General features: G+C 40.5%; 2 protein-coding genes across 8 annotated transcripts; one reads left to right on the top strand and one right to left on the bottom strand.

The window, feature by feature from the left end:
* Positions 1 to 24: 24 nt before the first annotated feature.
* On the top strand, positions 25 to 11422 carry LOC117615165 (sporulation-specific protein 15). 7 transcript variants are annotated; one of them, XM_034344187.1, is made up of 10 exons: positions 25 to 215; positions 558 to 688; positions 964 to 1593; positions 1758 to 7805; positions 8453 to 9341; positions 9464 to 10149; positions 10254 to 10395; positions 10516 to 10597; positions 10705 to 10836; positions 10959 to 11422. In XM_034344187.1, the coding sequence occupies exons 2-9, from the start codon at positions 638 to 640 to the stop codon at positions 10805 to 10807; spliced, it is 8631 nt and encodes a 2876-aa protein (XP_034200078.1). In that variant the 5' UTR covers positions 25 to 215; positions 558 to 637; the 3' UTR covers positions 10808 to 10836; positions 10959 to 11422. The 7 variants fall into 7 exon arrangements, with proteins under 7 accessions (XP_034200078.1, XP_034200077.1, XP_034200075.1 ...); XM_034344186.1 differs by having other exon boundaries at positions 964 to 1602; XM_034344184.1 differs by having other exon boundaries at positions 964 to 1606; positions 1747 to 7805.
* Positions 11423 to 11730: 308 nt separating this feature from the next.
* Positions 11731 to 13091, bottom strand: LOC117614644 (probable sarcosine oxidase). Its single transcript, XM_034343523.1, has one exon. The coding sequence runs from the start codon at positions 12955 to 12957 to the stop codon at positions 11731 to 11733; it is 1227 nt and encodes a 408-aa protein (XP_034199414.1). The 5' UTR covers positions 12958 to 13091.
* Positions 13092 to 26347: the final 13256 nt, after the last annotated feature.

The following is a 26347-nucleotide window of genomic DNA, read 5'->3' as shown; positions in this document are numbered from 1 at the left end:
TTACGCTACCTACAGGCAAATGAGGTTAACACAGCAAAAACGAAGGTTGCGTTAGATCCAAGGGGACAAGGAAGGGACCAACGCATACACACAGTGACGCCGAGAGAGAGACCCAGAGGGCGCCATAGAAGCTTTCATTAGAGCCCAAGCAATTGGCACCAAAACCATCCTATTAACCACGGCGGCCCAATACATGGAGCTGGTGCGAAATCCAGGTACGCTTTCTTCGTTTGAATTTTCGAACGAATCGATTTCGTTTTCGTGTTCTGTGATTCGTGCCCCTTTTCGTCGTTTTGTTTTCGTCTGATTAGGTTTGTTTTTGGGGATTGTTAGTGAGTGAATTAGGTTCTGGATCTTCCGAATCAGATTTCGTTTTGATATCCTGTTTGGTTGCCCGGAAAGGAAATTGAATGAAAATGTACCAAGTGTATTGGGCTCAGTGCCGGCATGTTTCTCTTTTTCTGAAATCAGCATAAAATTCGAGTTTCAGTTTTGATTTTTCTGTACCGAACGTGTATTTATTCTATGTAATGGTGATTGTGTTTAATGGTTTATAGGCAGGATTCAATGGTGATTGAGACGTGGCCGTGGTGATCTGGGCGGATACACAGTGGGGGGCAAGAACGGAGTGGATCGGATGGACAAGAACAAGAGCCGTACCGATCTGCTCGCTGCCGGACGAAAAAAGGTACACATAGCTCTTGGTAATGAGAGAGCATTAGGGTTTTTGACGCATCCCATGTATTCCATGCCCTAATTTGCCACCCCTATTAAATTCTAACTTGTCTGTGTTGTATCCTTTTTCTTTGTTACTTTAGATATGTTAAAAGAAATTTTTTTGTATAGTGCCTATAGGTATTTTCTATCTTTTTCTTTTTTGTTTCTTTGGCGTCACATGAACAAACCAGAGAGTGGAAATGAGCCATCGGATTTTAATATACAGTCTTGTATAATTGTCATCAGCTTCAACAATATCGTCAGAAGAAAGATAGTAAAGGCAGTGGAAGCCATGGAAAATCCTCAAAGAAGTCTGGTCAATCGGATCAGAATGAAGCTGATGCTGATGCAGTCTCTAGTGCCACTAAATATACAGCATTGCCTCAGGCCCCTGAAGGAGAAACTGAGTCTCCTGTAGACGCTAATCTGAATATCAACTCATCAGGGTCACATTCTGGGGAGAAATCTGCTGCTTCTGAGACTGCTGCTGGTCCCTCAGTGATGCCCATTACACACGAGACAAGTGTAGTTGAAACTCCGATCGACCAAAATGCTGAGTCACCATCACAGGAGGTGGGGGTCACTAAGCATGATGTTGAATTTTCTGTCAGGAGTGAGGGGGAGAATACTGGGACCGCTGATGCTGAGGTGGCAAGGGTTATTTCTTCGGACACATTACATGTTGTGGATTCTGGAGGGCAAGCCAAAGATGCCAATATGTCTATACCAGTTGATGTGTCAGCGGAACCTGCTTCAGTTGATGTTGCTGCGGGGATGTGTGTTACTGTTGACACAGGGAGTCTGAGTAGAGAAGAGGAGTCATTGCCTTCACAGGATAATATTAATACAGTGTTAATGCTGCAGAGGGAAGATCAGGTAACCGATGTAGGTTGTGCTTTTCTCCTTTTTTTATTTGACTTTCTTTGTATATTCTCTATGTCTTTTGGGATTCTCCTGGAAATTAACTGGGCAGATTAGGAAAACTGATGGGTTTGATGTATAATTAGAATCTCATTTGTTGCTGGGTAGGGGCAATGCAGGAAGCTGATGGTTTGGATGCAAAGAAATATAATCATAGACATGAAGCAGAAGTGGAGCTTAAAGGAGATAACATGCTTTCTTCATCTGAGCTTGATAGAAGCGTTGAAAGTTTCTCAGGTGAAGCACCCTCTGTAGATGAGCAAATTGGTAAGGTGGATGAAGCATATGATGGAATTTTAGTATTTGCTTCAGATACAAAGCAATCTGATCCTAGTTGTGAAGCAGAAGTGAAGCTTGAAGGAGATAACATGTTTTCTTCATCTGACTTTGATAGAAGCGTTGAAAGTTTCTCTGGTGAAGCACCCTCTGTAGATGAGCAAACTGGTAAGGTGGATGAAGCATCTGATGGAATGTTAGTATTTGCTTCAGATACAAAGCAATCTGATCCTAGTCGTGAGGCAGAAGTGAAGCTTGAAGGTGATAAAATTCTTTCTCTGTCTGAGATTGATAGAACTGCTGAAGCTCTCACCAACCTAGCTTCCTCTGTAGATGGGCAAACTGGTAAGGCAGATGAAGCATCTGTGCCAGCTGAAGCAACCATGTCTGATGGACTCACAGTATCTGCTTCAGCTTTACCCGAGGCCGATGGATCTTTACTTGTTATTGCTGTTGTGCCAACCGAGCAGAAAAGAGAAGATGTTCCAGGTTCTTATTTTGAAGAAAAGTCAGAGGTGCAATTTGGATCTGGTTCTGAGCAAGGTGGGGAAGAACGTAGGGACGTTGCTGAGGATTTTCATCAGAAACATCTGTTGGATGGCTGTGATAGGCCTCCGCAAATCAATGTGGTGAGTCCAGATAAAGGATGGACTGCGTCTCCTGTTGCAGATGTCAGCTCAATCAGTCTCTCACAGCTCACAGAAGTAATTAGGAGGCTTAATGAAGAAGAGTTCCGGATTCTTCTGAAGTCAATCGAATCAGTTTCTAACTCATTTCCAGGGACTACCAATTTGATTGGGCCAGAATATGGATTTCCGGAATCATTTGAGCGACTTAAAGAAGAATTGATTCTCACAAATTTCACAAAAGATATCTTTCACTTGCAGCTTGCACAGCAGTCTGAGATGCAAGTGGAGTTTGACTGCCAGCGTAATCAGTTGCTTGATGAAACATCTCTTCTTCGTGCTTCACTCAATGAAGTTCGTGAGAAGAACAAATACCTTGCTGAAGAGCTTGCAGAGTGCAGATGTGAACTCCAGCATGTTGCTAGTGGAAAGGAGGAGCTCCAAAACCAATTTCAAACTGTGAAGGCAGAGGCTGAAGAATTTTCTGCTAGAGCAATTGAGTTGCATAGCAGCCTGGAAAGGTCACAGCAGGATTTGTCGAGACTGTCAGAAGAGTTGGCTGACTGCAAGTCTTTGGTGGCAGCCTTACAGGTGGAAAATGAGAAATTACATGGGACTTTTGCTTCAATGGATGAAGATAGAAAGAAACTAGTTGAGCAAAATGATCTTCATCTACATGAGAAGGAGAAGCTTTCAGCAGACTTAGTTGATTGCAAAAGTTTTATGGCAGATCTACAGGGTCAAATATCCAACTTGAGTGGTAGTCTGGGTTCAGTAACAGAGGAGAGAAAGAAACTCGAGGAGGAGAAGGAACATCTTTCCTCTGAGAATGAGAAACTTGCAATAGAATTGGCTGACAGTAAGAATTTAGTATTGGCTTTGCAGGTAGAAAATGGAAATTTGAATGCGAGTCTTGGTTTAGTTACAGTGGAGAGAAAGAAGCTCGAGGAAGAGAAGGAGTTTTCTGCTCATGAGATTGAGAGACTTTCTTCCGAACTTCTTGTTCTTCAAGAGCGGTTATCTGCAGAACATGGAGAACATATGAGGGTTGTGATTGACTTAAAAGAAACGACAACACGCCTTGAACAACTCACCGAAGAAAATATTTTTCTTACTAGCAGTCTGGACATGCTTAAAGCGAAGATGAGAGAGATTGATGAGGATGGAATCAAAATACCAGCTCAAGCTGGGGAAGCTGAGAATCAAGTTGAACTCTCAGAAGTGCAGAGCAGGGGTCATGAAATTGCAACTGAAAGTGAAAATTTTCATCAAGTTCCAGGAAAGGAAGATAGTGAAGTTTCCTTTATTATGGTGGAAAAACCTTTTTCTGATGGCTGTGTAGGAGGCTCACCATTTCTGAATCTTGGGTGTGAAATCTTTGATGATTCCTTCGGATTTGTAGCACTAAAGGGACGCTTGGAGGAGGCAAATAAAATGTTGAATAAACTTGTACCGGAAATTGAAGGCATCTGCTCTCATTCAGAATCCTTGAACAGGTCAGATGGTAAAGTTTCCGCACCTCCAGTGTCAAAACTGATTCAAGCCTTCGAGTCAAAGGCGCATCTTGAAGAACTTGATGTTGAGGAACGAGGTCTAACTAACAATCAATCACCTGCAGATTCAATTGCATCAGTAAGAGAGCAAACTGGAAACTTGAGAGCATTATTTGAGCAGTTGCATCTGGATGCTGCAAATGCCAGTGTGCTGCTCAAGGAGGAACGAGAGGGTAGGAAAACTGCTAATGCCGCATTTGGGGAGCTGAAGGATCAGTATGAAGCCTTGGAGGAACATAGCAAAAAGCTGGAAGCAACCAACATCGAGCTTGGTGTCCTATATGACGCTTTAGAACAACATAGAGGCAGCATTGAAACAAGGAATAGCGAACTTGTGGTTCTCTGTGAGTCCTTACAACTACAAGTTACTAATCTTGAAGCAGAAAACGTGGAAGTTGGTAGAAAGCTACATGGGTATGAATCAAGAATTAGTCAATTGCAGAGTCGATTGCATGATTTACATACAAGTTCAAATGACATGGTATCTCAGATCTCTGATCAGTTAGAAAATTTTCACAAGGAAGCAGCAGAGAGGGTTTTGATACTTGAGCAGCATTGGAATTCCACTATTGCTCCAGTTGTTGAAGCAATTGGAAAACTTGATGAATCTCTTGAGAGTTCCACAACTACACCAGTCTCTCATGATTGTCTGGATACAATTAGTCATTTTGTTTCTTCTGTATATGATGCTGTCAGTGTTATTGAAGATCTAAAGGGGAAACTTCAAAGTTCTCAAATGGACCGTGAGGCTATTTGTACTTTATACAAAGAAGTGAATGAGAAATGTGATGATCTGCATGGAAAGAATGAATTGGCTAGTGATACTCTGTGCAAGTTGTATGACAGCCTTCAAAAACTAATTAGAGTTTTGCATGGGTCTATAGATGAAAGTGAGATGAACCTGGAAAATGAGAAGCTTCCTGATCCTCTGGATTACAGTAATTTTGTAACCATCATAGAGCAGCTGGAGAATTTTCTGAGTGAGAGGCTGCAACTCCAATCTATTAACAAGAAGATTAGCTCAGAGTTGTTGGATAGAACAGAAGAAATTGAGGAGCTAAAACAAAGATGCCTCGATGCAAGTTCTATTCAGAAGTTAATAAAAGATGTTGAAGGTGTGCTAAAAGTGGAACATGCTGAGGTTCACGTAGATAAAATGCCTGCTTCACGCTTAGAATCATTGGTGTCGTGTCTTGTTCGGAAGTACGAGGAGGCTGATGTGCAGGTAGGCTTATCTCAAGAAGGTTTTCAATCTAAGGCGATGGAATTGACTTCAATGCAGGAAGAAATACAGCATTTAAATGCTTTGTGTTTCCAGCGTGAAAGTGAAACCATTGTTGTCAAGGAAAGTTTACGTCATGCAGAGGATGCCCTTCTTGTTGCTCGTTCTGAGTTACAGGAGAAACTAAATGAACTTGAACAATCGGAGCAACGGGTGTCGTCCCTAAGAGAGAAGCTTAGCATTGCTGTCTCTAAGGGGAAAGGCTTGATTGTGCAGCGAGATGGTCTCAAACAGTCTCTTACAGAGAAATCTAGTGAGCTGGAAAGATTCTTGCAGGAGCTGCAATTGAAAGACTCCAGGCTTGTTGAGGTTGAAACAAAACTCAAGGCATATTCAGAGGCAGGTGAGCGTGTGGAAGCTCTGGAATCTGAGCTTTCATACATTCGCAATTCGGCTACTGCATTAAGGGAATCATTCCTTCTCAAAGACTCTGTCCTTCAGAGAATAGAAGAGATTTTGGAAGACCTTGATCTGCCAGAGAATTTTCATTCAAGGGATATTATTGAAAAGATTGATTGGCTGGCTAGGTCAGCTACTGGTAACACTTTTCCTCTGACAGATTCAGATCAGAAGAGTTCTGCTGGTGGAGGTTCATACTCTGATGCTGGTTTTGTTGTTATGGATTCCTGGAAAGATGATGTACAGCCAAACTCAGATTCTAGTGATGATATCAAAAGAAAATATGATGAACTTCAAAGTAAGTTCTATGGGTTGGCTGAACAGAATGAAATGTTGGAACAATCTTTAATGGAGAGGAACAACTTAGTCCAGAGGTGGGAGGAACTTCTGGACAGGTTTGATATGCCATCGCATTTGCGGTCCATGGAGCCTGAGGATAGGATTGAGTGGTTAAGAAAAGCACTTTCGGAGGCAGAGGGTGATAATATATCCCTCCAGCAGAAGGTTGTTAACCTTGAAAACTATTGTGTATCACTAACTGCTGATTTGGAAGACTCAAAAAGGAGAACATCTGACCTTGAGGAAGAACTTCAAACATTTATCGATGAGAGAAATAATCTTTCTCAAAGATTGGAGGTTCTGATCAATGATCATGATAAAATTTCAGCAAAGGCAGGTGAGCTTGAGCTTGAGAATGAAAAACTGCAGGTGGAAGTTACGGATTTGCGGGAGAACATAGCCAAGATGCGTGGGAATGAGGAGCAAATTTTCAGCATAGAAGGTGACATAAGAAGATTGCAGGGTCTTGTTACTGATGCATTGCAGGTTCCTGGATTAAAGTTAGAGTATTCTGGTGAAAGCAGTATTGAGTGCTTTGAAGGGTTACTGAATAAGCTTTTAGAGAATTATGCAACTCTTTCCTTCGAAAAACCAGTGTTTGGGAGTGCAGCTGATGGTACCCACACTGAAATTGCTGAAGCAACGTTTGATCAAGCAAGAAGTGTAAGTACACCTGATACTGCTGAATCAGATATTGCTGTTTTGAAGAAAGAGTTGGAGGAGGTTCAGCGTGAAATTTTGGCTGTGAAGGAGGAGAGAGATGGATATCTGGAGAATCAAGGGTCTTTGGCTTGTGAGGTAGAAGCACTAGATAAAAAAGTGAGTGAATTGCAAGCACTGCTTAATCAGGAGGAGCAGAAGTCAGCTTCCGTTAGAGATAAGTTAAACATTGCAGTTAGAAAAGGAAAGCAATTGGTGCAACAGCGTGACAGTCTGAAACAAAATCTTGATGAGATCAATTCTGAGGTGGAACGCTTGAGATCTGAGATCAAGATAGGGGAAGGTAAACTTGCAGAGTATGAAGAGAAGTTCAAGGATTTCTCTGCTTATCCAGGGAGGGTAGAAGCCCTAGAGTCTGAGATTTTGTTCTTGCGGAATTGTTTGAAAGAAAGTGAGCACAATTTGCAAGAGAAGGGAAATACTTTGAGCTTGATCTTAAATGTTTTAGGCAACATTGATGTTGGAGATGATGCTAATTCTGGTGATCCTGTTTTGAAGTTGGAACATATTTGGAAAGTGTGCTGTGATTTGCGTGTAGATATGGCTTCTTCAGAACAGGAGGCTAGGAAATCAAAAAGAGCAGCAGAGCTACTCCTTGCAGAACTGAATGAGGTTCAAGAGAGAAATGATGGTCTCCAGGAAGAGCTAGCAAAATCTGCGAGTGAAATTGCTACACTCTCCAAGGAAAGGGATCTCACAGAGGCCGCCAAGCTTGATGCTCTTTCTCGACTTGAAAAGTTATCTACAGCTCATTCTGAATTTGCGGGATTAAAGTCTGGAGTAGATCAACTCAGGAAGGGGTTCCATGATGTTAGTAATTTACTGGCTGGTGTTTTTCACCAGGACATGGCATTTTTGCACAACCTAGAATCTGGTATTGACTCCTGCCTCAAATCAAGCAGTGCTGCTGATGTGGTTGATGGACCCCTTTTTACTACAATGGGTGGATTTATTACGAGCAAATCAGATAAGGTACTTTACTATGTGTGCGCTCAAACATTGGTTCCACTGTATTTTACAACGTTCTTTTTATTATTCTTGTTTCTCTATGTGGCTTGTTAAAGGCAATTTCCTACTTGTTCTAAGTTCTTTTTCTGTTGCATCTTCCCCCTGTCCAAAAATACTAATAAAATTCATCTAAAAGTTAGACAAGTGCGATGGTTTTGTTCACTGCAGTAAGCTTGTTAGAAATGAAGCCTCTTTAGTGTCAAATGATTATAAAAGAATTTATTTTATGTATATGTACTTTCACTCTCTTGGATATCAAGTGATGTGACAGATGATGTAGCATTATCTTTTGTTGAAAGTAACTAGGACTCATATTACAGTAAGTGGGACCAAGAATGAAGAAATGAATGCATTCACATCATTTGGTATCCAAAATTTGGTATAGTAATACTCTTATCATTTGCATACTGTTATTATCATTATCACTAATGACTATTATGCATATCATGATTGTTGTTTACTCTTTTTCTGTTATATTTTGTATGGCAATTATAGTCTCTAAATTTCATCTGAAGCTTTTTTCTCTCTTATCAGCTTCAGTTAGACTATTAATTTTTTTAAATATATAAATAGCATTTTCTTTATCTTCTAATTTCAGTTTCCCTGTTCAGGAGAACTTTACTTTGATGAATTCTTGGTCAGACTCCAACATGCATGGCCGTTCGGATGACAATTTTATTGTTGAAATCTTTACTTACGTAAGGCATTATCTGCAAGAACTCATGGTGGAGGTTGGTGCGCTTAAAGAAAAATTAGATGAACACTCAGTTTCATTACATGAAAAAACCAATAACGTATCAAAATTAATTGCAATTGTTCGTGGAGAATTAACTTCCAAAAATGAGTCAGTTGATTCCTTGAAGAGAGACTTGTTGCATATGGAAAGAGTTGAAAAGGAAAAAGACAAGGAGCTTCTTCTCTTGCGTAGAAATATTGGCTTACTTTTTGAAGCATGCACTAGTTCAGTTATGGAAATGGGAAGAAGAAAAACTGAATTGGCTGGAAATGGTTGGGCTGCTGGAGATCAAGGGATGAGATTGAAATCAGCAGAATTTCCCGTCGATGGACTTTCTTTTGGTGGAGAGGAGCAGTTTCACTCTGAGGAATGTGTCAGGACTATGACAGACGGGCTATTGTCGACTGTGAATGATTTTGGTTCTCTGACAGCTGAAATTGTGGAAGGTAACCAAAAGGAATTAAAGATAACCATTTCCAAGTTGCAGAAAGAACTTCAGGAGAAGGACATTCAAAAAGAAAGGATCTGCATGGAGCTTGTAAGTCAAATCAAGGGGGCTGAAGCGGCTGCAACAAGTTATTCAATGGATCTTCAATCCTCAAAAACGTTGGTGCATGATTTGGAAAAACAGGTGGAAGTGATTAAGGGTGAACGTAATCTATTGGAGCAGAGAGTGAAAAAGCTAGAAGATGGTCGTGCCACTTGTACCGATTTACAAGAGAGGGTCAGATCACTGACTGATGTGATTGCTGCCAAAGACCAAGGTCAGTTCTCATTGACATTCGATCCACACCATCAAATATATAATTTGAATGTTTATCTTTTGAAGGAAGTTTAAAATGGTTATTTAAATAATCAATAATTATAAAATTGCTTGTGATTGCAGAGATTGAGGACCTAATGCAAGCACTTGATGATGAGGAGGTGCAAATGCAAGGTCTCACTTTCAAGATTAAGGAATTGGAAAAGGTTGTGGAACAAAAGAACCTAGATCTTGAGAACCTTGAAGCTTCTCGCGGGAAGGTTATGAAAAAGCTTTCCGTCACTGTGAGTAAGTTTGATGAGCTACATCATCTATCTGCAAACCTCCTTGCTGAGGTGGAAAAGCTCCAATCACAATTGCAAGATCGGGATGCTGAGATATCTTTCTTAAGGCAAGAGGTTACTAGGTGCACCAATGATGTTCTTGTTGCATCTCAAACCAGCAACAAAAGAAATTCAGATGAGATCCATGAGTTATTAACATGGTTTGATATGAATATTGCTGGGGTTGTTGTGCACAATGCATATCTTAGGGAAAAGAACAATGATAATGACTCTGAACATAAGGAAATATTTAAGAAAAAGATTGATTGTATTATATCAGAATTGGAGGATCTACAGGCTGTAGCTCAAAGCAAAGATACGCTATTGCAAGTTGAGAGGAGTAAGGTGGAAGAATTAACACGGAAGGGAGAAAGTCTTGAGAAGTCTTTACATGAGAAAGAATCACAACTAAATTTGCTTGAAGGTGTTGGAGATTCTGGCAGAGGAACTAGTATGACCTCTGAAATTATCGAGGTTGAACCTGCGGTGAGATGTTATATGTTTATTTGTTTATTAACTTGCATTTCTAGGCCTTTGTCAGAGTATTGTAATGTCATTAATGACTTTAAATTTGTGGATTTTTTTAATAGAAAAACAACTGGGCGGTATCTGGGTCCTCCATTGCACCTCAAGTCCGCAGTTTGCGCAAAGGCAATAGTGACCAAGTTGCAATTGCGATAGATATGGATTCTGAGAAGACTAGTAGGTTAGACGATGAAGAGGATGATAAAGGTAAAACCTATACTGATATAGCTCTGTCATCTGTTACTGTTCTTTTCCTCTAATTCCAAGTCAGACAAGTCACGGCATTTCTTACTCGTGTTCGACTTTTCTTTGTTTCTTTTGCTGTAGTTCATGGTTTCAAGTCACTCACCACATCAAGAATTGTTCCAAGATTTACAAGACCTGTGACTGACATGGTCGATGGCCTTTGGTACGCATATCAAATTCCATATTATTGTTATTTTTTTTGTAATATTTCAATTTGAAACTTTCCTAGATTTTGTGAATAAACTAAATCATCTTGTACACAATCTCCAGGGTTTCTTGTGAGCGGACTCTAATGCGGCAACCTGCTTTACGGCTTGGCATTATACTCTATTGGTTTATACTGCATGCGCTTGTTGCTACTTTTGCAATTTGAAAAGCCAAATGGTCAGAGATCCTTGTCAGGTGGTGTGTGGTCGCAAATCTCTTTTATTGATTTTATTGAACATCTGATCTTGCTTTACTGATATGTCTGGAAATTCTGCTTGGAAGTCATATCTTATGCTCTGCGTTTGCTTGTGTTGCAGGTTCACATTTGGTTGGGATGCAAGATGGGCCCCTAGTCCCAACTATGATTATGCATTTATTGGGGTATTAAGTTGGAAGCTTAATCTGCAATTTTTTCTCCTTCCTAGATGTGGTTAGATTGATTTATTATTTTGCTCAACCAAGCAATTCAGATTCCCATTTTTTACTGTAACGAATCTCGAAAGCTTGGTTGCATCTAATAAGAAAAAAGAAATTCCATCATAGAGATCATAGGTCAAAATTTGTTTACCTCAATACCCAACCAAAGGTTGTACACATGATAGCTGTTATTATTATAGGTTCTCTTATTAAAATTAGAGGGAATTTAGCTGTAACAAAAGCTCCAAAGTAGTGCTTTTATGGTATTATGTAATGTAAATTCCAGGGATATATGTGAAGGGTTTGACTCGGTTTTTTGCAAGCAGATTTTGTATATGTCTACTTGGTTCTTTTTGGTCATCAATTAATATCTACTTTTTTTCATAGAATTATGTCCATCTCAAATTTCTAGATGTTGGTTTCAGTTTTTTAAAACGAAATTTGGAAAAAAAAAAAAAAACAAATTTTTTTCCCTACAATGTAAAATTGATGCAACATTTCGAGGATCATTGAACACCCAATGAAGCAGTGTGTTTATTGTGTCAATTTGTCCAACACACACATACATAGTCACTCACACATAATCGCATACAGTTTGCTATATTAAAGTGCTTCAAATTATTGGCCACAGATTGAAGCTACCAAATTCTGCTTCAAATTAGCACCGATGATCTATAGGAAGTCTTTAACATTGCCTTTAGGATTCTCTTGAAACCTTGCTATCCCAAAGTGCTTTAGCTCCACTCCTTGAGCCTCCCCACTAAGTGCAAGGTCAGCCAATATCCTCCCCACCACCGGAGACAGCTTGAACCCGTGATCCGAAAACCCGCCACCCACCACCACATCCTTCCCAAACTCCCCACCCAAGAAATCGATCACAAAGTCCTCATCCGGGGTCGTGGAGTACATACACAGCTGAGTCTGAGTGGCCACCGGCCCACCGGAGTCAACCATACCGGAGAACCTCCCCTCAATCCACTCCTTCAACGGAGTCAGAGTGTTCGGAGCCAGGGGGTTCCCGGGTGCCCACGGCCTCTTATCCGGGTCACATGGGCACCCGCCATGCACGGCAACCTTGATCAAACCGGGGTACTCCAAAGAGGGTGTCCCATAAATGTAGTTGTCCCCATAGCTAGCAAAGGTTGGAAAGTCACCACCAATGGCAAAACCACCCTCATGCCCCTCCTTAATCCTCCAATAACAAACAGCGGCCTCCAATGGCTGCATAGGCAGCTCAATCCCACCAACCGTTTTAACTAACTTTGTAGTCCAAGCCCCAACGGTCACCACACACTTCTTCCCCCAAAACCTCTCTCCATTTTCTGTGCACACCCAAACCCCTCCTCTCACCCCATCTCTCTCCACACCCTTCACCTCCATATTGTCCCTCAAAACGGCACCATTCTGCAGAGCAAGTGTTTGAAACATCGACACAGCCTTGGTGGGTTTAATAACCCCACCATGCTCCGTCGCCACGGCCACCCAATCCTCTGGAATCCGAACCCGACCCGAGAACTCCCGATCCAGCTGGTCCCGGTTCATGACCCGAAAGGGGACCGAATTTTTACCACAGCTCTCAACAATGGCATGCAGAACTTTGTTGTTTGCCGGGGCCATGTCCAAATGGTGAGCTTTGAAGTAGACATTGTAGCCGATCTCGGACTCGGCTTCCTGCCAGAGCTTGTAGGACTCGAGAACCAATGGCGTGTAGTAGTCTTCCGGGTAGGTGGCGCGGATCGTCCGGGACTCGCCATGGGAGGAGCCGCGGTGGTGGAGGAAGTCGAATTGCTCGAGGAGGAGGGTCTTCTGGTCACGCTTGGCCGTCTGGTAGGCGGTGGAGCTACCCATGATGCCGGCTCCGACCACGATGACGTCGAATTCATCGGCCGAATATTCCATCTCTGCGAAAATTTTCAGGCGATTGTTGGAGGAAGAAGAAGAAGACAGAGGAAGACGGTTGACAGGTGATTTTTGCTGGCTACGTGCCACAGGTGGTGGAGGAAGTCGAATTGCTCGAGAGTCAGTGAGAGTGTGTTTTTAAAGTGGGATTTTTTGGAACCCGCCAAATTCTTCCTCTGAATTACGATATGGCCACTGGTTCGTTTGTATGCTTTCTCCTTTGTGCAGTAATTTTGTGCGAATCGCGCCACTTTACTTTGTTTTTTTTTCTTTTCTTTCTTTCAATTTATAAATAAAAAATCACGCTTTAGGACTTTTGGAAATTTAAAAAGGTAAAAAGAAGAAGGGTATATTCCTTCTTGTCTCAATTCCTTAATTAATATGAATCGAATATTTATTATCGGTTAAGCATGTCTTCCACAGAGAAAGTGAAACACCGCAAAGTTACAAATTTACTAGTATAAATTGATTGCTTTAGTATGATAAACCTAATCAGAATTAGTTATGCACAAAAACTTTGTGTCCTAGTCCACTTAGTGAGAAAAACGCTAATGATCACTATGAGATTTGATAGTAGAGAAGTATATATTCTCCATTACAGAGTTGCATTATGCGGATTAATTGCGAATTTCTATTTTTGCCGATCATTTCAGGCTTCATTCCAACGCTTCATTTCCTCTACCCGAATCACTCACTCTCTCTCTCTCTCTCTCTCTCTCTCTCTCTCTCTCTCTCTCTCTCTCTCTCTCTCTCTCTCTTATTCTTCCTTTTTGTTTTCCTTTCCTTCTCTCTCTTTTGTTCTTCCTTTTTGTTTTCTTTTCCTTCTCTCTTCTCTCTCTCTTTCCTTTTATTTTCCTATGTAATTGTCCGCTTAATGAAAAAATCGATGAACACTCAATTTCATTACATGAAAATGCCAATAATGTATCAAAACTAATTGCAATTGTTCGTGGAGACTTCCAAAAATGAGTCAGTTGAATCCTTGAAGAGAGGCTTGTTGCATATGGAAAGAGTTGAAAAGGAAAAAGACAAGGAGCTTATTCTCTTGCGTAGAAATATTGGCTTACTTTTTGGAGCATGCACTAGTTTAGTTATGGAAATGGGTGGAAGAAAACCTGAATTGGTTGGAAATGGTTGGGCGGCTGGAGATCAAGGGACACTACTACAAAAATCGCAATAGACGACGGGAATCCATCATCGTGTAGATAGTTTTTAATTCGTCGTGAAATTGACCACCATCTTTTGATGCATAAAATCACGATGGTAAATTACCGACATTGTTATAACATACTACGTCATCTCCAACTAAAAACCGACGTCTAATTAATATAAAACTGCAAAAAAGGCCAACTTCGATAATCTTAAACGAAGCTTTTAGAAATTTCGCGTCCTCTGAAGGAGCTAACATGGCACAATTTATCTACGTCCCGCCGTAACATAGAGTAACCATGACAAAAAATATTAACTTACCGTAATGCAGAATCCTTGTCACGACGGTACTTTAAAATAAACCGTCGTGGTTAATATAGATTCCACGACGCTTATGGTCCTTACCGACGTGCAAATGAAGTAGTAACAGCTGTAAATATGGAAAGAACGTAGTTATTAATATATACTACGATACTACTGTTTTAAAAAGTCGTCGTCGTTACCTAACTTACCATGTCACCAATAATATAAATATAGCTAGACCTGGCATTCGTGTCATGGTTGCAGTGTTCGTGTCAACCCGTTTTTCTTAACAGGTTGACACAACACAACCCGTTAAGAAAACGGGTGGATAATATCAAGCACGAACACGACCCGTTATAATTTGTGAATTACACGACACGACCTGTTTCACCCTTTGAGAAAGAAAAAAAACTTAATAAAAAAAAGAAACCAAAACCACTGCACAGCCGCACTCTCCTCAATCAACCAACATTAATGGATTATCAGTTAGATTATGTTGGAAAATTGGTTCATCTAAAGGATGCTAACTTCGGAGGAAGTTATCGGTTGCCAGGTAGGCACGACCGGTGGTTTCGAAGCAGATTGGAAGACTCAGAAATCGCCAGAAAGCGACTGGTCATCGGTACTTGTGACTGGTCATTTTGCAAGGCCAGAAACGCGTTTTGAATCTGTCTCAAAGCGACCGGTAGCATCATCCTTAAGACCGGTCGCCACTGCAGTGCTGTGTTGATTTTCCACGCGTTTTCAGCAATGTTTTCCATGTGCTATGCTTTCTACCTAATTACAAGGACTTCGTAAGTCAAATATGAGTTCTAGGAAGGTTGGCAAACACGTGGAAAACGCTTTATGGTTGTTTCTTGAATTGTTTCAAAGGCTTTCTGAATAAGATGGCTGATGGTGCAACCATTGGTGACTTGCTTTTGGTTCACCTAACTCAAAGTCTATGTTGAGTGGCTGAAGGGTGAATGTGTAGGAAGAAGAAGCTTCATCCTAATTCCAAAGGCTTGTCTATAAAAGGGAAGTAGATGCAAGGCAACATGTGTGACTTAAACCATCAAGGGAGGAAGAGAGAGCAATCAGCTCAAGCTAGGAGCTAAGAGTTGGAGTCTTATAATACAAACCAATGAGGGAAAATTAAGTGAGAGAGTCCACAAGAGCATCAAGGGTTTGAGCAAGGGGTGAGAGAGGAAAAGAGAGCTTGGGAGAGATTAGTGTTCAGAGGGGTTTCCATTTGTAAACCAAGGTTGTAACCTATCTTTCATTAGTGAATTTTATAAATGGGATCACTAAGAGGATGTAGGAACGTTGCTGAACCTTTATAAATCTTTGTGTTCTTTGTGTGCTTGCTTATTTTTCTTGTGAGTGTGTGAGTGTTTCTTTCATCCTTGTGGGTTGTGAGAGTTTGTTACATAGTCCATCAAGAACAAGATCTTGAAGGGAGTTAAGTTTTTCACAACAGATCCAAGGTTCAGAACAACATTAATAGATTATGCATACATAAAAATCAAACATTGGAAATGAGAAAATGGGTTATGATGAAAAAGTGAAATAGATTCCAAGGCTTGTGCTCGATTTCATTCATTGCTTGGGAGCCCTAGCCCTCCATCTTCTTCCACAAAAAGCTTGCCATTGATTTATGTTTTGCACTCTTAAGGCAGCCGCCACAACCACCTCCCTTGCTCTTTCAATCACAACCAAAGTGTATGGGCTTTTTCATTCTGGCAGCCAAAGATGGGCCTAGGCTGCCGTAAAGTTCGAATGGCTAGAGCTGCCCCTGTGTCTGAGTTCAATAATCAGGCCCCAAGAGTGCTTCAAAAGGTTCATGGAGCCTTAGGAAACATCTTGGCTTCCTTCACCAACAAAACCAACAGTTGCTTACAGATAAATATTTAGGCTTGGCTTGATAAGCTTGTGGCATGGGAGTTGAGCATTCATGAGTTTAGCATGAGAGAGAGAGGGCTTAGGTTTCCTATGAGAAACAGAGGCTCGAAGTAAGGGGAAGAATGAGTTTTTGGGAGGATTTGTTGAGGGAAGAGAGGTAAAGATGAAGATGGAAGAATGAGTGGTTTTAGCAAATTTTTGGCAGCTTGACGAAAGCTTCGTCAGGCTCTTGAGTGTTTTGCAAGAAGAGAAAAGGGGAAGAAATGAAAGAACATGGCTCGAAAGTGAAGGGTTCCAATGGTGAGAGGTGCTGCTTGCTCCCTCTAGATGTGGTTATAGGGGAGAGAGAGAGAGAGAGAGAAAGAGAGAGAGAGAGAGAGAGAGAGAGAGAGAGAGAGAAGATGGAAGAATAGGCGGTGAAGCTACCCATGATGCCAGCTCCGACCACGATGACGTCAAATTAATCGGCTTAATATTCCATCTTTGCGAAATTTTTCAGGCGATTGTTGGAGGAAGAAGAAGAAGACAGAGGAAGACGGTTGACAGGTGATTTTTGCTGGCTACGTGCCACAGGTGGTGGAGGAAGTCGAATTGCTCGAGAGTCAGTGAGAGTGTGTTTTTAAAGTGGGATTTTTGGAATCCGCCAAATTCTTCCTCTGAATTACGATATGGCCACTGGTTCATTTGTATGCTTTGTCCTTTGTGCAGTAATTTTGTGCGAATTGCGCCACTTTACTTTGTTTTTTTTTTTTTCCTTTCTTTCAATTTATAAATAAAAAATCGTGCTTTAGGACTTTTGGAAATTTAAAAAGGTAAAAAGAAGAAGGGTATATTCCTTCTTGTCTCAATTCCTTAATTAATACGAATTGAATATTTATCATCGGTTAAGCATGTCTTCCACAGAGAAAGTGAAACACCGCAAAGTTACAAATTTACTAGTATAAATTGATTACTTCAGTATGATAAACCTAATCAGAATTAGTTATGCACAAAAATTTTGTGTCCTAGTCCACTTAGTGAGAAAAAGGCTAACGATCACTATGAGATTTGATATTAGAGAAGTATATATTCTCTATTACAGAGTTGCATTATGCGGATTAATTGCGAATTTCTATTTTTGCCGTGAGATCATTTCAGGCTTCATTTGCCAAGTTCATTCTTCTCTCTCTCTCTCTCTCTCTCTCTCTCTCTCTCTCTCTACTTTATTCTTCCTTTTTGTTTTCCTTTTCTTCTCTCTTCTTTCTCTTTCCTTTGCTTTTCCTATGTAATTGTGCACTTAATGAAAAATTAGATGAACACTCAATTTCATTACATGAAAAAACCAATAATGTATCAAAATTAATTGCAATTGTTCGTGGAGAATTAACTTCCAAAAATGAGTCAGTTAAATCCTTGAAGAGAGGCTTGTTGCATATGGAAAGAGTTGAAAAGGAAAAAGACAAGGAGCTTCTTCTCTTGCGTAGAAATATTGGCTTACTTTTTGAAGCATGCACTAGTTCAGTATGGAAATGGGTAGAAGAAAAACTGAATTGGTTGGAAATGGTTGGGCTGCTGGAGATCAAGGGACACTACTACAAAAATCGCAATAGACGTCGGGAATTGTTCGCTCTAAAACTAAACAGATAGAAATAAGGCTAACTTACAAGTGGAGTGGAGAGTTTGGTCCTGAGGAGCCTTCGGCTCGTAGTGTCTTTCCTTAAGGCGTAATGCTGGATCCGGCCTGGAGAAAGAAACTGCAGGTGAAGTATGAGACACCGGTATGGCACAAGCCGAAGACCCTCCGATGCCAAAATTAGTGACTAAGAGCAATTCTATTGACAATGTGAAAGCACAAGTCAAGTAAAAAGTCTTACCTCTTGGCTGGGCCAAGGGGTTCTATTTATAGAGAGTATTTGTGATGCTCTTAGTACTTAGTTTCGATGTGGAACTTGTGGGAGCGTCTTCGACGGTCGACATGTGCCCTGACAGGTTCTAGCGGGAGTCCCGAGATTATCTATCAAAATCGGCCGAATATGCTAACTGGTCACTCGGCACCGTGTGTCGAAGGTTGGTGCCAGGGAGTCGGTCGATTGCACTTACCGACTTGACGACCACGTATGGATCGGTGGAGTATGCCGAATGATCTTCGGCATTGCTTGCTGAGATGGTCTCAGCCTCCTTTACTTTTCACGTGTCATGACGTGAGTGGCGGGTCATATATGGTACAAACAGGATCCATTGTCGTGTAGATGGTTTTTCAATCGTCGTGAAATTGACCACCATCTTTTGATGCATAAAATCGTCGTGAAATTGACCACCGTCTTTGGCTGCAATCACAATAGTTAGAGATCTGACCCTCTCTTGCAAATCGGTATAAGCGGCACAACCATCTTCTAGCTCTTTCACTCTCTGCTCCAATTGGTTACGTTCACCCTTCATCACTTCCACTTGTTTTTCCAAATCATGCACCAATGTTTTTTTTAGGATTGAAGATCCATTGAATAACTTGTTGCAGCCGCTTCACCCCCTTTGATTTGACTTACAAGCTCCATGCAGATCCTTTCCTTTTGAATGTCCTTCTTCTGAAGTTCTTTTTGCAACTTGGAAATGGTAATCTTCAATTCCTTTTGGTTACCTTCCACAATAGCCTGTCTATAATCATTCACAGAGTCAAAATCATTCAGAGTCAATCTACAATAGCCCGTCTGTCATAGTCCTAACACATTCCTCAGAGTGAAACTGCTCATCTCCACACAAAAAAAAGTCTATCGACAAGAAATTCTGCTGATTTCAATCTCATCCCTTGATCTCTAGCAGCCCAAGATTCAAATATAAAAAATCTTGTATCTTTACAAGATTCCAAACTTCTTGGCCTTGAATCACATGATTGTCATACCTTGATACAACAATTGCTCTCTGTGGCAATTCGTTCTGTTTTGGAGAAGCCTGTAAGGTATGCAATAACTCGATTGTGCTTCTTCTTCAATGCTATATGTACAAAGATGGTGGATGTTTCCAAGCTAGATAAGTTGGAAGAAGATATAGTAGTTACTTTGTGTTTGCTTGAGAAATATTTTCCCCTTTCATTCTTCGATATCATGGTTCATCTATTAATACATCTTGTCAGAGAAGTTCGTCTATGTGGGCCAGTTTGTTTTAAATGTATGTATCCGTTCGAAAGATATATGACAATGCTAAATGGTTATGTTCAGAGCCGTACTCATCCCGAAGGTTGCATTGCTGAGCGGTATATAGCTGAAGAAGCTGTGGAGTTTTGCACTGAGCATTTATATGATGTTAGTACAATTGGAGTGCCATCAAGCCAGAAGATGGGACTTTCAAAGGACTATCAGGTTGCTCAATGAGCTTAGTTGATCGGGACCTGTTGAACCAGGCATATCTATATGTGTTGGAGAATACAGAGGAAGTCCTACCTTATATCTGGTATGAGTTTGATTCATAATGTTTTAAATTATTCCTTATGTTTTTATTATATACAAAGGACCGTAATGCTTGAATTCTCTCTGCAATGTAGGGAACATATGATCCACATCAAAACCACTTATCCAAAATTTAAAAAGAGAACACAATAGCTGCAAGATAAGCATAACAACACTTTCATTCAATGGTTACGTTTTAAGTTATATGTTATTGAATAACATATTGGACTTTTATTTTTCTTCTTTCTATGTTAGATTGAATTAAGATATGATTAATTTGCAAGTTCAAAATGAACTCAATGGGAAATACAATAATGATGTATCAGAAAATTTGAGGGGGCTAGCAGCTGGTCCAAACATGGCAGTGCCATCACATAAGAGTTATCTTATTAAATGTGTTAAATTTAACACCAAGGCACAAGATGATGTCCGGACTGTTCAAAATAGTGGAGTTTATTTACTTGCAAATACTATACAAGTTGCAAGTGCCAAGGACAAAAACTCGATTGTCTCAAATATGGGTTTTTATGGTGTCATTCAAGATATTTGGTTGACTACCAAAAGTTTAGAATCCCAGTCTTCATGTGTGATTGGATAGATAACGCTTATGTCCTTGTAGTCGACGGACTTGGATATACCTTTGTAGATCTTAGTAAAATTGGGCATAGGACTGACCAATTTGTTATGGCTTCTCAAGTCAAAAAAGTGTTTTTTTGTCGCCGACCCAATGCATCATAGTTGGTCGGTAGTGTTATCAATGCCTAATAGAGAATATGATGATGTTATTGGTGATGATGTGCTAAGTAATGTGAGATTTAAGTGTGAGCCATTTACTAGAAGGATGCCAAATGTTGATGTGAGCCATGCACAATATCATACCACGACCGTAATGTAGGTACCGACGTCTAAAGAACACACATGACTGTCATTTAGTTGAAAGCATCGTACATAATAATCAAACAACGACGGTCACGTGCGGCCATTACTACTGTATATTCACGACAGAGTTGTTCATAGAAGCGACATTTCAAATATAATAACACAACGATAAATGGTACAAAACGACGTATTTAATGACTTCACTACGACCTTCCATATATATTTACAGTCATCTATCAGAACCACAAAAGCCATTTTAGTTTAAAAATTTATCGTTAAATATTCATGTCCGAGTTATCGGGTCGTGTTGATATTGTGTTGACCTATTAGCCACCCGTTAAACTAATGGGTTGTTTTGGTGTTCATTTGCGAATACATGAATCCACTAGTTAATGGGGTAATTTTGTAATTTACTATTCTAAAATCCCTACCTACCCAGCGCTTCGTCTCTTCATTTCGCGTCTCCAGCTCTTCACATTCTCTCTCTCTCTCTCAACCTTATCATCTTTTCTTCTTGCGATCTCTGTGTCAAATGTTATGTTCCCTTCTCAAAACCTCTCACAATGTACGATTGCCCTCACTCTTCTTCTTGTTATCAAGTTGATGTCTTTCTTGATTTTCAGTTTAAATTAATATATTTTGGATTTTTGTTGTCCTATGTATTCGTTGCCTTTGCTTGGTTTGTCTTTTAATACAGATGGTGGGTTGTCTTTGTGTTGAGGCCCAAAAAATCCAAGGTTTGGCCCAAATATATTTCTAACCCAGTACGACACCTAACTTAGGAAGAAACTCGAATTTGGTACACAAGAATTCGTTATATGCGCTTGCACGCATGCCACGCCAAGCAAATATGCAACATGCCAGTGCAGAAAGGTCGTAACAAGCCCGTAAAATGTACTGGTTCTATGAACCCATGCTTATTATCCTGTCAAGCGCCATTTTGTTCAGGCCATAGCCCTTATAAAACTGCAAAGCTCGAGCACAAGCACGCCAAAAAACAAGCCATGCTAAGCGAAAGATCCTTATTTTTGCACCAAGCCACGCTACAAGCTTAAGTGGGCCCAAGCCACGCGAATGCTAGGGCTTGCTAAGTAGGTTGTTGTATGGATGGTTACGAGCATTCACGAGGCTCATTGATGAGCCAAGAAGTGGAAGTTTTGGGCCGCTTGGGAGTATGAAATAGAGAAAAAGGTAGCCCGTTACCTTAGAAAATTGGCCTATCACCTTAGTAAAAAATAGTCCATCACTTTAGAAAGTTAGTCCATCCCCTTAGTAAACTAGCCCATCATCTTAGGGAATGGCCCAAGTAACTTGAAAAATATCTTAAAGTCTCCAACACATGGCTGGAGACAAAACCACGATGGACCACCTAAAGAACCAAAAGGTATTTGCGTGTGCAGGCTGCTGGAAGTCTCCAGCACATGGCCAAAGACAAACCTAACACAAGCCATCCGAAAAACCAAAGGATACTTAAGCAAAACACTCATCAGACCAACACCATTACCCGCTAATTTCTTCCACCAGCTCTTGCCATAAAATGAAGGGAAAAAGAAGGGGAAATGGTAGCCCAAAATAGGAGATGGTCATTGGGATACCTACGGGAAGGCTCTAAAGCCTTCAAAATTCTTGTCTCTGTGTGTTTGGACTAAGGAGGATTTCACCAAATGAGGATGAATCGAAGGAAGAGAAATGGATGGGGAGACTTGGTAGATTAGGGAGAAACAAGCTCTGGTTTCTTGGGAAGAAGGAGCTTCCAGGGCCTATAAAAAGAGGCATCCCTTACCTATCATCATAACCACATCCAGAGAGAGTAAACATGACCTCTCATCCCTGGAACCCTTCGATTTCAAACCTTAATCCTCCATCTTTTCCTATTTTCTCTTCTAGCAAGCCATTCCAGAGCCTGACGAAGCTTTCGTCAAGCTACCAAAAAATTGCTCATATGGCCCATTCTTCCATCTTATTCCTCTCTCTCCCATAACCACATATAGAGAGAGCAAGCATCACCTCTTATCCCTGGAACCCTTCGATTTCAAGCCCTATTCCTCCATCTCTTCCCATTTTCTCTTCTGGCAAGCCATTCTAGAGGCAAGACATTCTAGAGGCAAGCCATTCTAGAGCCTGACGAAGCTTTCGTCAAGCTGCTGGAAAATTGCTCAAACCACCAATTCTTCCATCTTCTTCCTATCTCTCTCTCTCTCTCTCTCTCTCTCTCTCTCTCCTATAACCACATCTAGATGGAGCAAGCAGCACCTTTCACCACTGGAACCCTTCAATTTGGAGCCATGTTCTTTCATTTCTTCCCCTTTTCTCTTCTGGCGAAACACTCAAGAGCCTGACGAACCTTTCGTCAAGCTATCGAAAATTTGCTAAAACTACTCATTCTTGCATCTTCATCTTTACCTCTCTTCCCTCAACAAATCCTCCCAAAAACTCATTCTTCCCCTTACTTCGAGCCTCTGTTTCTCATAGGAAACCTAAGCCCTCTCTCTCTCATGCTAAACTCATGAATGCTCAACTCCCATGCCACAAGCTTATCAAGCCAAGCCTAAATATTTATCTGTAAGCAACTGTTGGTTTTGTTGGTGAAGGAAGCCAAGATGTTTCCTAAGGCTCCATGAACCTTTTGAAGCACTCTTGGGGCCTGATTATTGAACTCAGACACAGGGGCAGCTCTAGCCATTCGAACTTTACGGCAGCCTAGGCCCATCTTTGGCTGCCAGAATGAAAAAGCCCATACACTTTGGTTGTGATTGAAAGAGCAAGGGAGGTGGTTGTGGCGGCTGCCTTAAGAGTGCAAAACATAAATCAATGGCAAGCTTTTTGTGGAAGAAGATGGAGGGCTAGGGCTCCCAAGCAATGAATGAAATAGAGCACAAGCCTTGGAATCTATTTCACTTTTTCATCATAACCCATTTTCACATTTTCAATGTTTGATTTTTATGTATGCATAATCTATTAATGTTGTTTTGAACCTTGGATCTGTTGTGAAAAACTTAACTCCCTTCAAGATCTTGTTCTTGATGGACTATGTAACAAACTCTCACAACCCACAAGGATGAAAGAAACACTCACACACTCACAAGAAAAATAAGCAAGCACACAAAGAACACAAAGATTTATAAAGGTTCAGCAACTTTCCTACATCCTCTTAGTGATCCCATTTAGAAAATTCACTAATGAAAGATAGGTTAGAACCTTGGTTTACAAATGGAAACCCCTCTTAACACTAATCTCTCCCAAGCTCTCTTTTCCTCTCTCACCCCTTGCTCAAACCCTTGATGCTCTTGTGGACTCTCTCACTTAATTTTCCCTCATTGGTTTGTATTATAAGACTCCAACTCTTAGCTCCTAGCTTGAGCTGATTGCTCTCTCTTCCTCCCTTGATGGTTTAAGTCACACATGTTGCCTTGCATCTACTTCCCTTTTATAGACAAGCCTTTGGAATTAGGATGAAGCTTCTTCTTCCTACACATTCACCCTTCAGCCACTCAACATAGACTTTGAGTTAGGTGAACCAAAAGCAAGTCACCAATGGTTGCACCATCAGCCATCTTATTCAGAAAGCCTTTGAAACAATTCAAGAAACAACCATAAAGCGTTTTCCACGTGTTTGCCAACCTTCCTAGAACTCATATTTGACTTACGAAGTCCTTGTAATTAGGTAGAAAGCATAGCACATGGAAAACATTGCTGAAAACACGTGGAAAATCAACACAGCACTGCAGTGGCGACTGGTCTTAAGGATGATGCTACCGGTCGCTTTGAGACAGATTCAAAACGCGTTTCTGGCCTTGCAAAATGACCAGTCACAAGTACCGATGACCAGTCGCTTTTTGGCGATTTCTGAGTCTTCCACTCTGCTTCGAAACCACCGGTCGTGCCTACCTGGCAACCGATAACTTCCTCCGAAGTTAGCATCCTTTAGATGAACCAATTTCCAACATAATCTAACTGATAATCCATTAATGTTGGTTGATTGAGGAGAGTGCGGCTGTGCAGTGGTTTTGGTTTCTTTTTTTTATTAAGTTTTTTTTCTTTATCAAAGGGTGAAACAGGTCGTTTCGTGTAATTCACAAATTATAACGGGTCGTGTTCGTGCTTGATATTATCCACCCGTTTTCTTAACGGGTTGTGTTGTGTCAACCTGTTAAGAAAAACGGGTTGACACGAACACTGCAACCATGACACGAATGCCAGGTCTAGCTATATTTATATTATTGGTGACATGGCAAGTTAGGTAACGACGACGACTTTTTAAAACAGTAGTATCGTAGTATATATTAATAACTACGTTCTTTCCATATTTACAGCTGTTACTACTTCATTTGCACGTCGGTAAGGACCATAAGCGTCGTGGAATCTATATTAACCACGATGGTTTATTTTAAAGTACCGTCGTGACAAGGATTCTGCATTACGGTAAGTTAATATTTTTTGTCATGGTTACTCTATGTTACGGCGGGACGTAGATAAATTGTGCCATGTTAGCTCCTTCAGAGGACGTGAAATGTCTAAAAGCTTCGTTTAAGATTATCGAAGTTGGCCTTTTTTGCAGTTTTATATTAATTAGACGTCGATTTTTAGTTGGAGATGACGTAGTATGTTATAACAATGTCGGTAATTTACCATCGTGATTTTATGCATCAAAAGATGGTGGTCAATTTCACAACGAATTAAAAACTATCTACACGATGATGGATTCCCGTCGTCTATTGCGATTTTTGTAGTAGTGTCCCTTGATCTCCAGCCGCCCAACCATTTCCAACCAATTCAGGTTTTCTTCCACCCATTTCCATAACTAAACTAGTGCATGCTCCAAAAAGTAAGCCAATATTTCTACGCAAGAGAATAAGCTCCTTGTCTTTTTCCTTTTCAACTCTTTCCATATGCAACAAGCCTCTCTTCAAGGATTCAACTGACTCATTTTTGGAAGTCTCCACGAACAATTGCAATTAGTTTTGATACATTATTGGCATTTTCATGTAATGAAATTGAGTGTTCATCGATTTTTTCATTAAGCGGACAATTACATAGGAAAATAAAAGGAAAGAGAGAGAGAAGAGAGAAGGAAAAGAAAACAAAAAGGAAGAACAAAAGAGAGAGAAGGAAAGGAAAACAAAAAGGAAGAATAAGAGAGAGAGAGAGAGAGAGAGAGAGAGAGAGAGAGAGAGAGAGAGAGAGAGAGAGAGAGAGAGTGAGTGAATTCGGGTAGAGGAAATGAAGCGTTGGAATGAAGCCTGAAATGATCGGCAAAAATAGAAATTCGCAATTAATCCGCATAATGCAACTCTGTAATGGAGAATATATACTTCTCTACTATCAAATCTCATAGTGATCATTAGCGTTTTTCTCACTAAGTGGACTAGGACACAAAGTTTTTGTGCATAACTAATTCTGATTAGGTTTATCATACTAAAGCAATCAATTTATACTAGTAAATTTGTAACTTTGCGGTGTTTCACTTTCTCTGTGGAAGACATGCTTAACCGATAATAAATATTCGATTCATATTAATTAAGGAATTGAGACAAGAAGGAATATACCCTTCTTCTTTTTACCTTTTTAAATTTCCAAAAGTCCTAAAGCGTGATTTTTTATTTATAAATTGAAAGAAAGAAAAGAAAAAAAAACAAAGTAAAGTGGCGCGATTCGCACAAAATTACTGCACAAAGGAGAAAGCATACAAACGAACCAGTGGCCATATCGTAATTCAGAGGAAGAATTTGGCGGGTTCCAAAAAATCCCACTTTAAAAAC

The sequence above is a fragment of the Prunus dulcis genome, chromosome 1 (genome assembly GCF_902201215.1).
Source record: "Prunus dulcis chromosome 1, ALMONDv2, whole genome shotgun sequence".
NCBI classification, from domain to species: Eukaryota; Viridiplantae; Streptophyta; class Magnoliopsida; order Rosales; family Rosaceae; genus Prunus; species Prunus dulcis.
The sequence above is the reverse complement of the archived record's forward strand: the minus strand, read 5'-3'. Positions and strand labels throughout refer to the sequence as shown.

Excerpts from the sequence above, each read along its gene's own strand:
- LOC117615165 (XM_034344184.1), top strand. The coding sequence starts at position 638 with ATGGACAAGAACAAGAGCCGTACCGATCTGCTCGCTGCCGGACGAAAA. Across the intron at positions 9,342-9,463 it reads GATTGCTGCCAAAGACCAAG|AGATTGAGGACCTAATGCAA; the intron begins GTCAGTTCTCAT and ends TTGTGATTGCAG. Across the intron at positions 10,598-10,704 it reads GACATGGTCGATGGCCTTTG|GGTTTCTTGTGAGCGGACTC; the intron begins GTACGCATATCA and ends CACAATCTCCAG.
- LOC117614644 (XM_034343523.1), bottom strand. The coding sequence starts at position 12,957 with ATGGAATATTCGGCCGATGAATTCGACGTCATCGTGGTCGGAGCCGGC.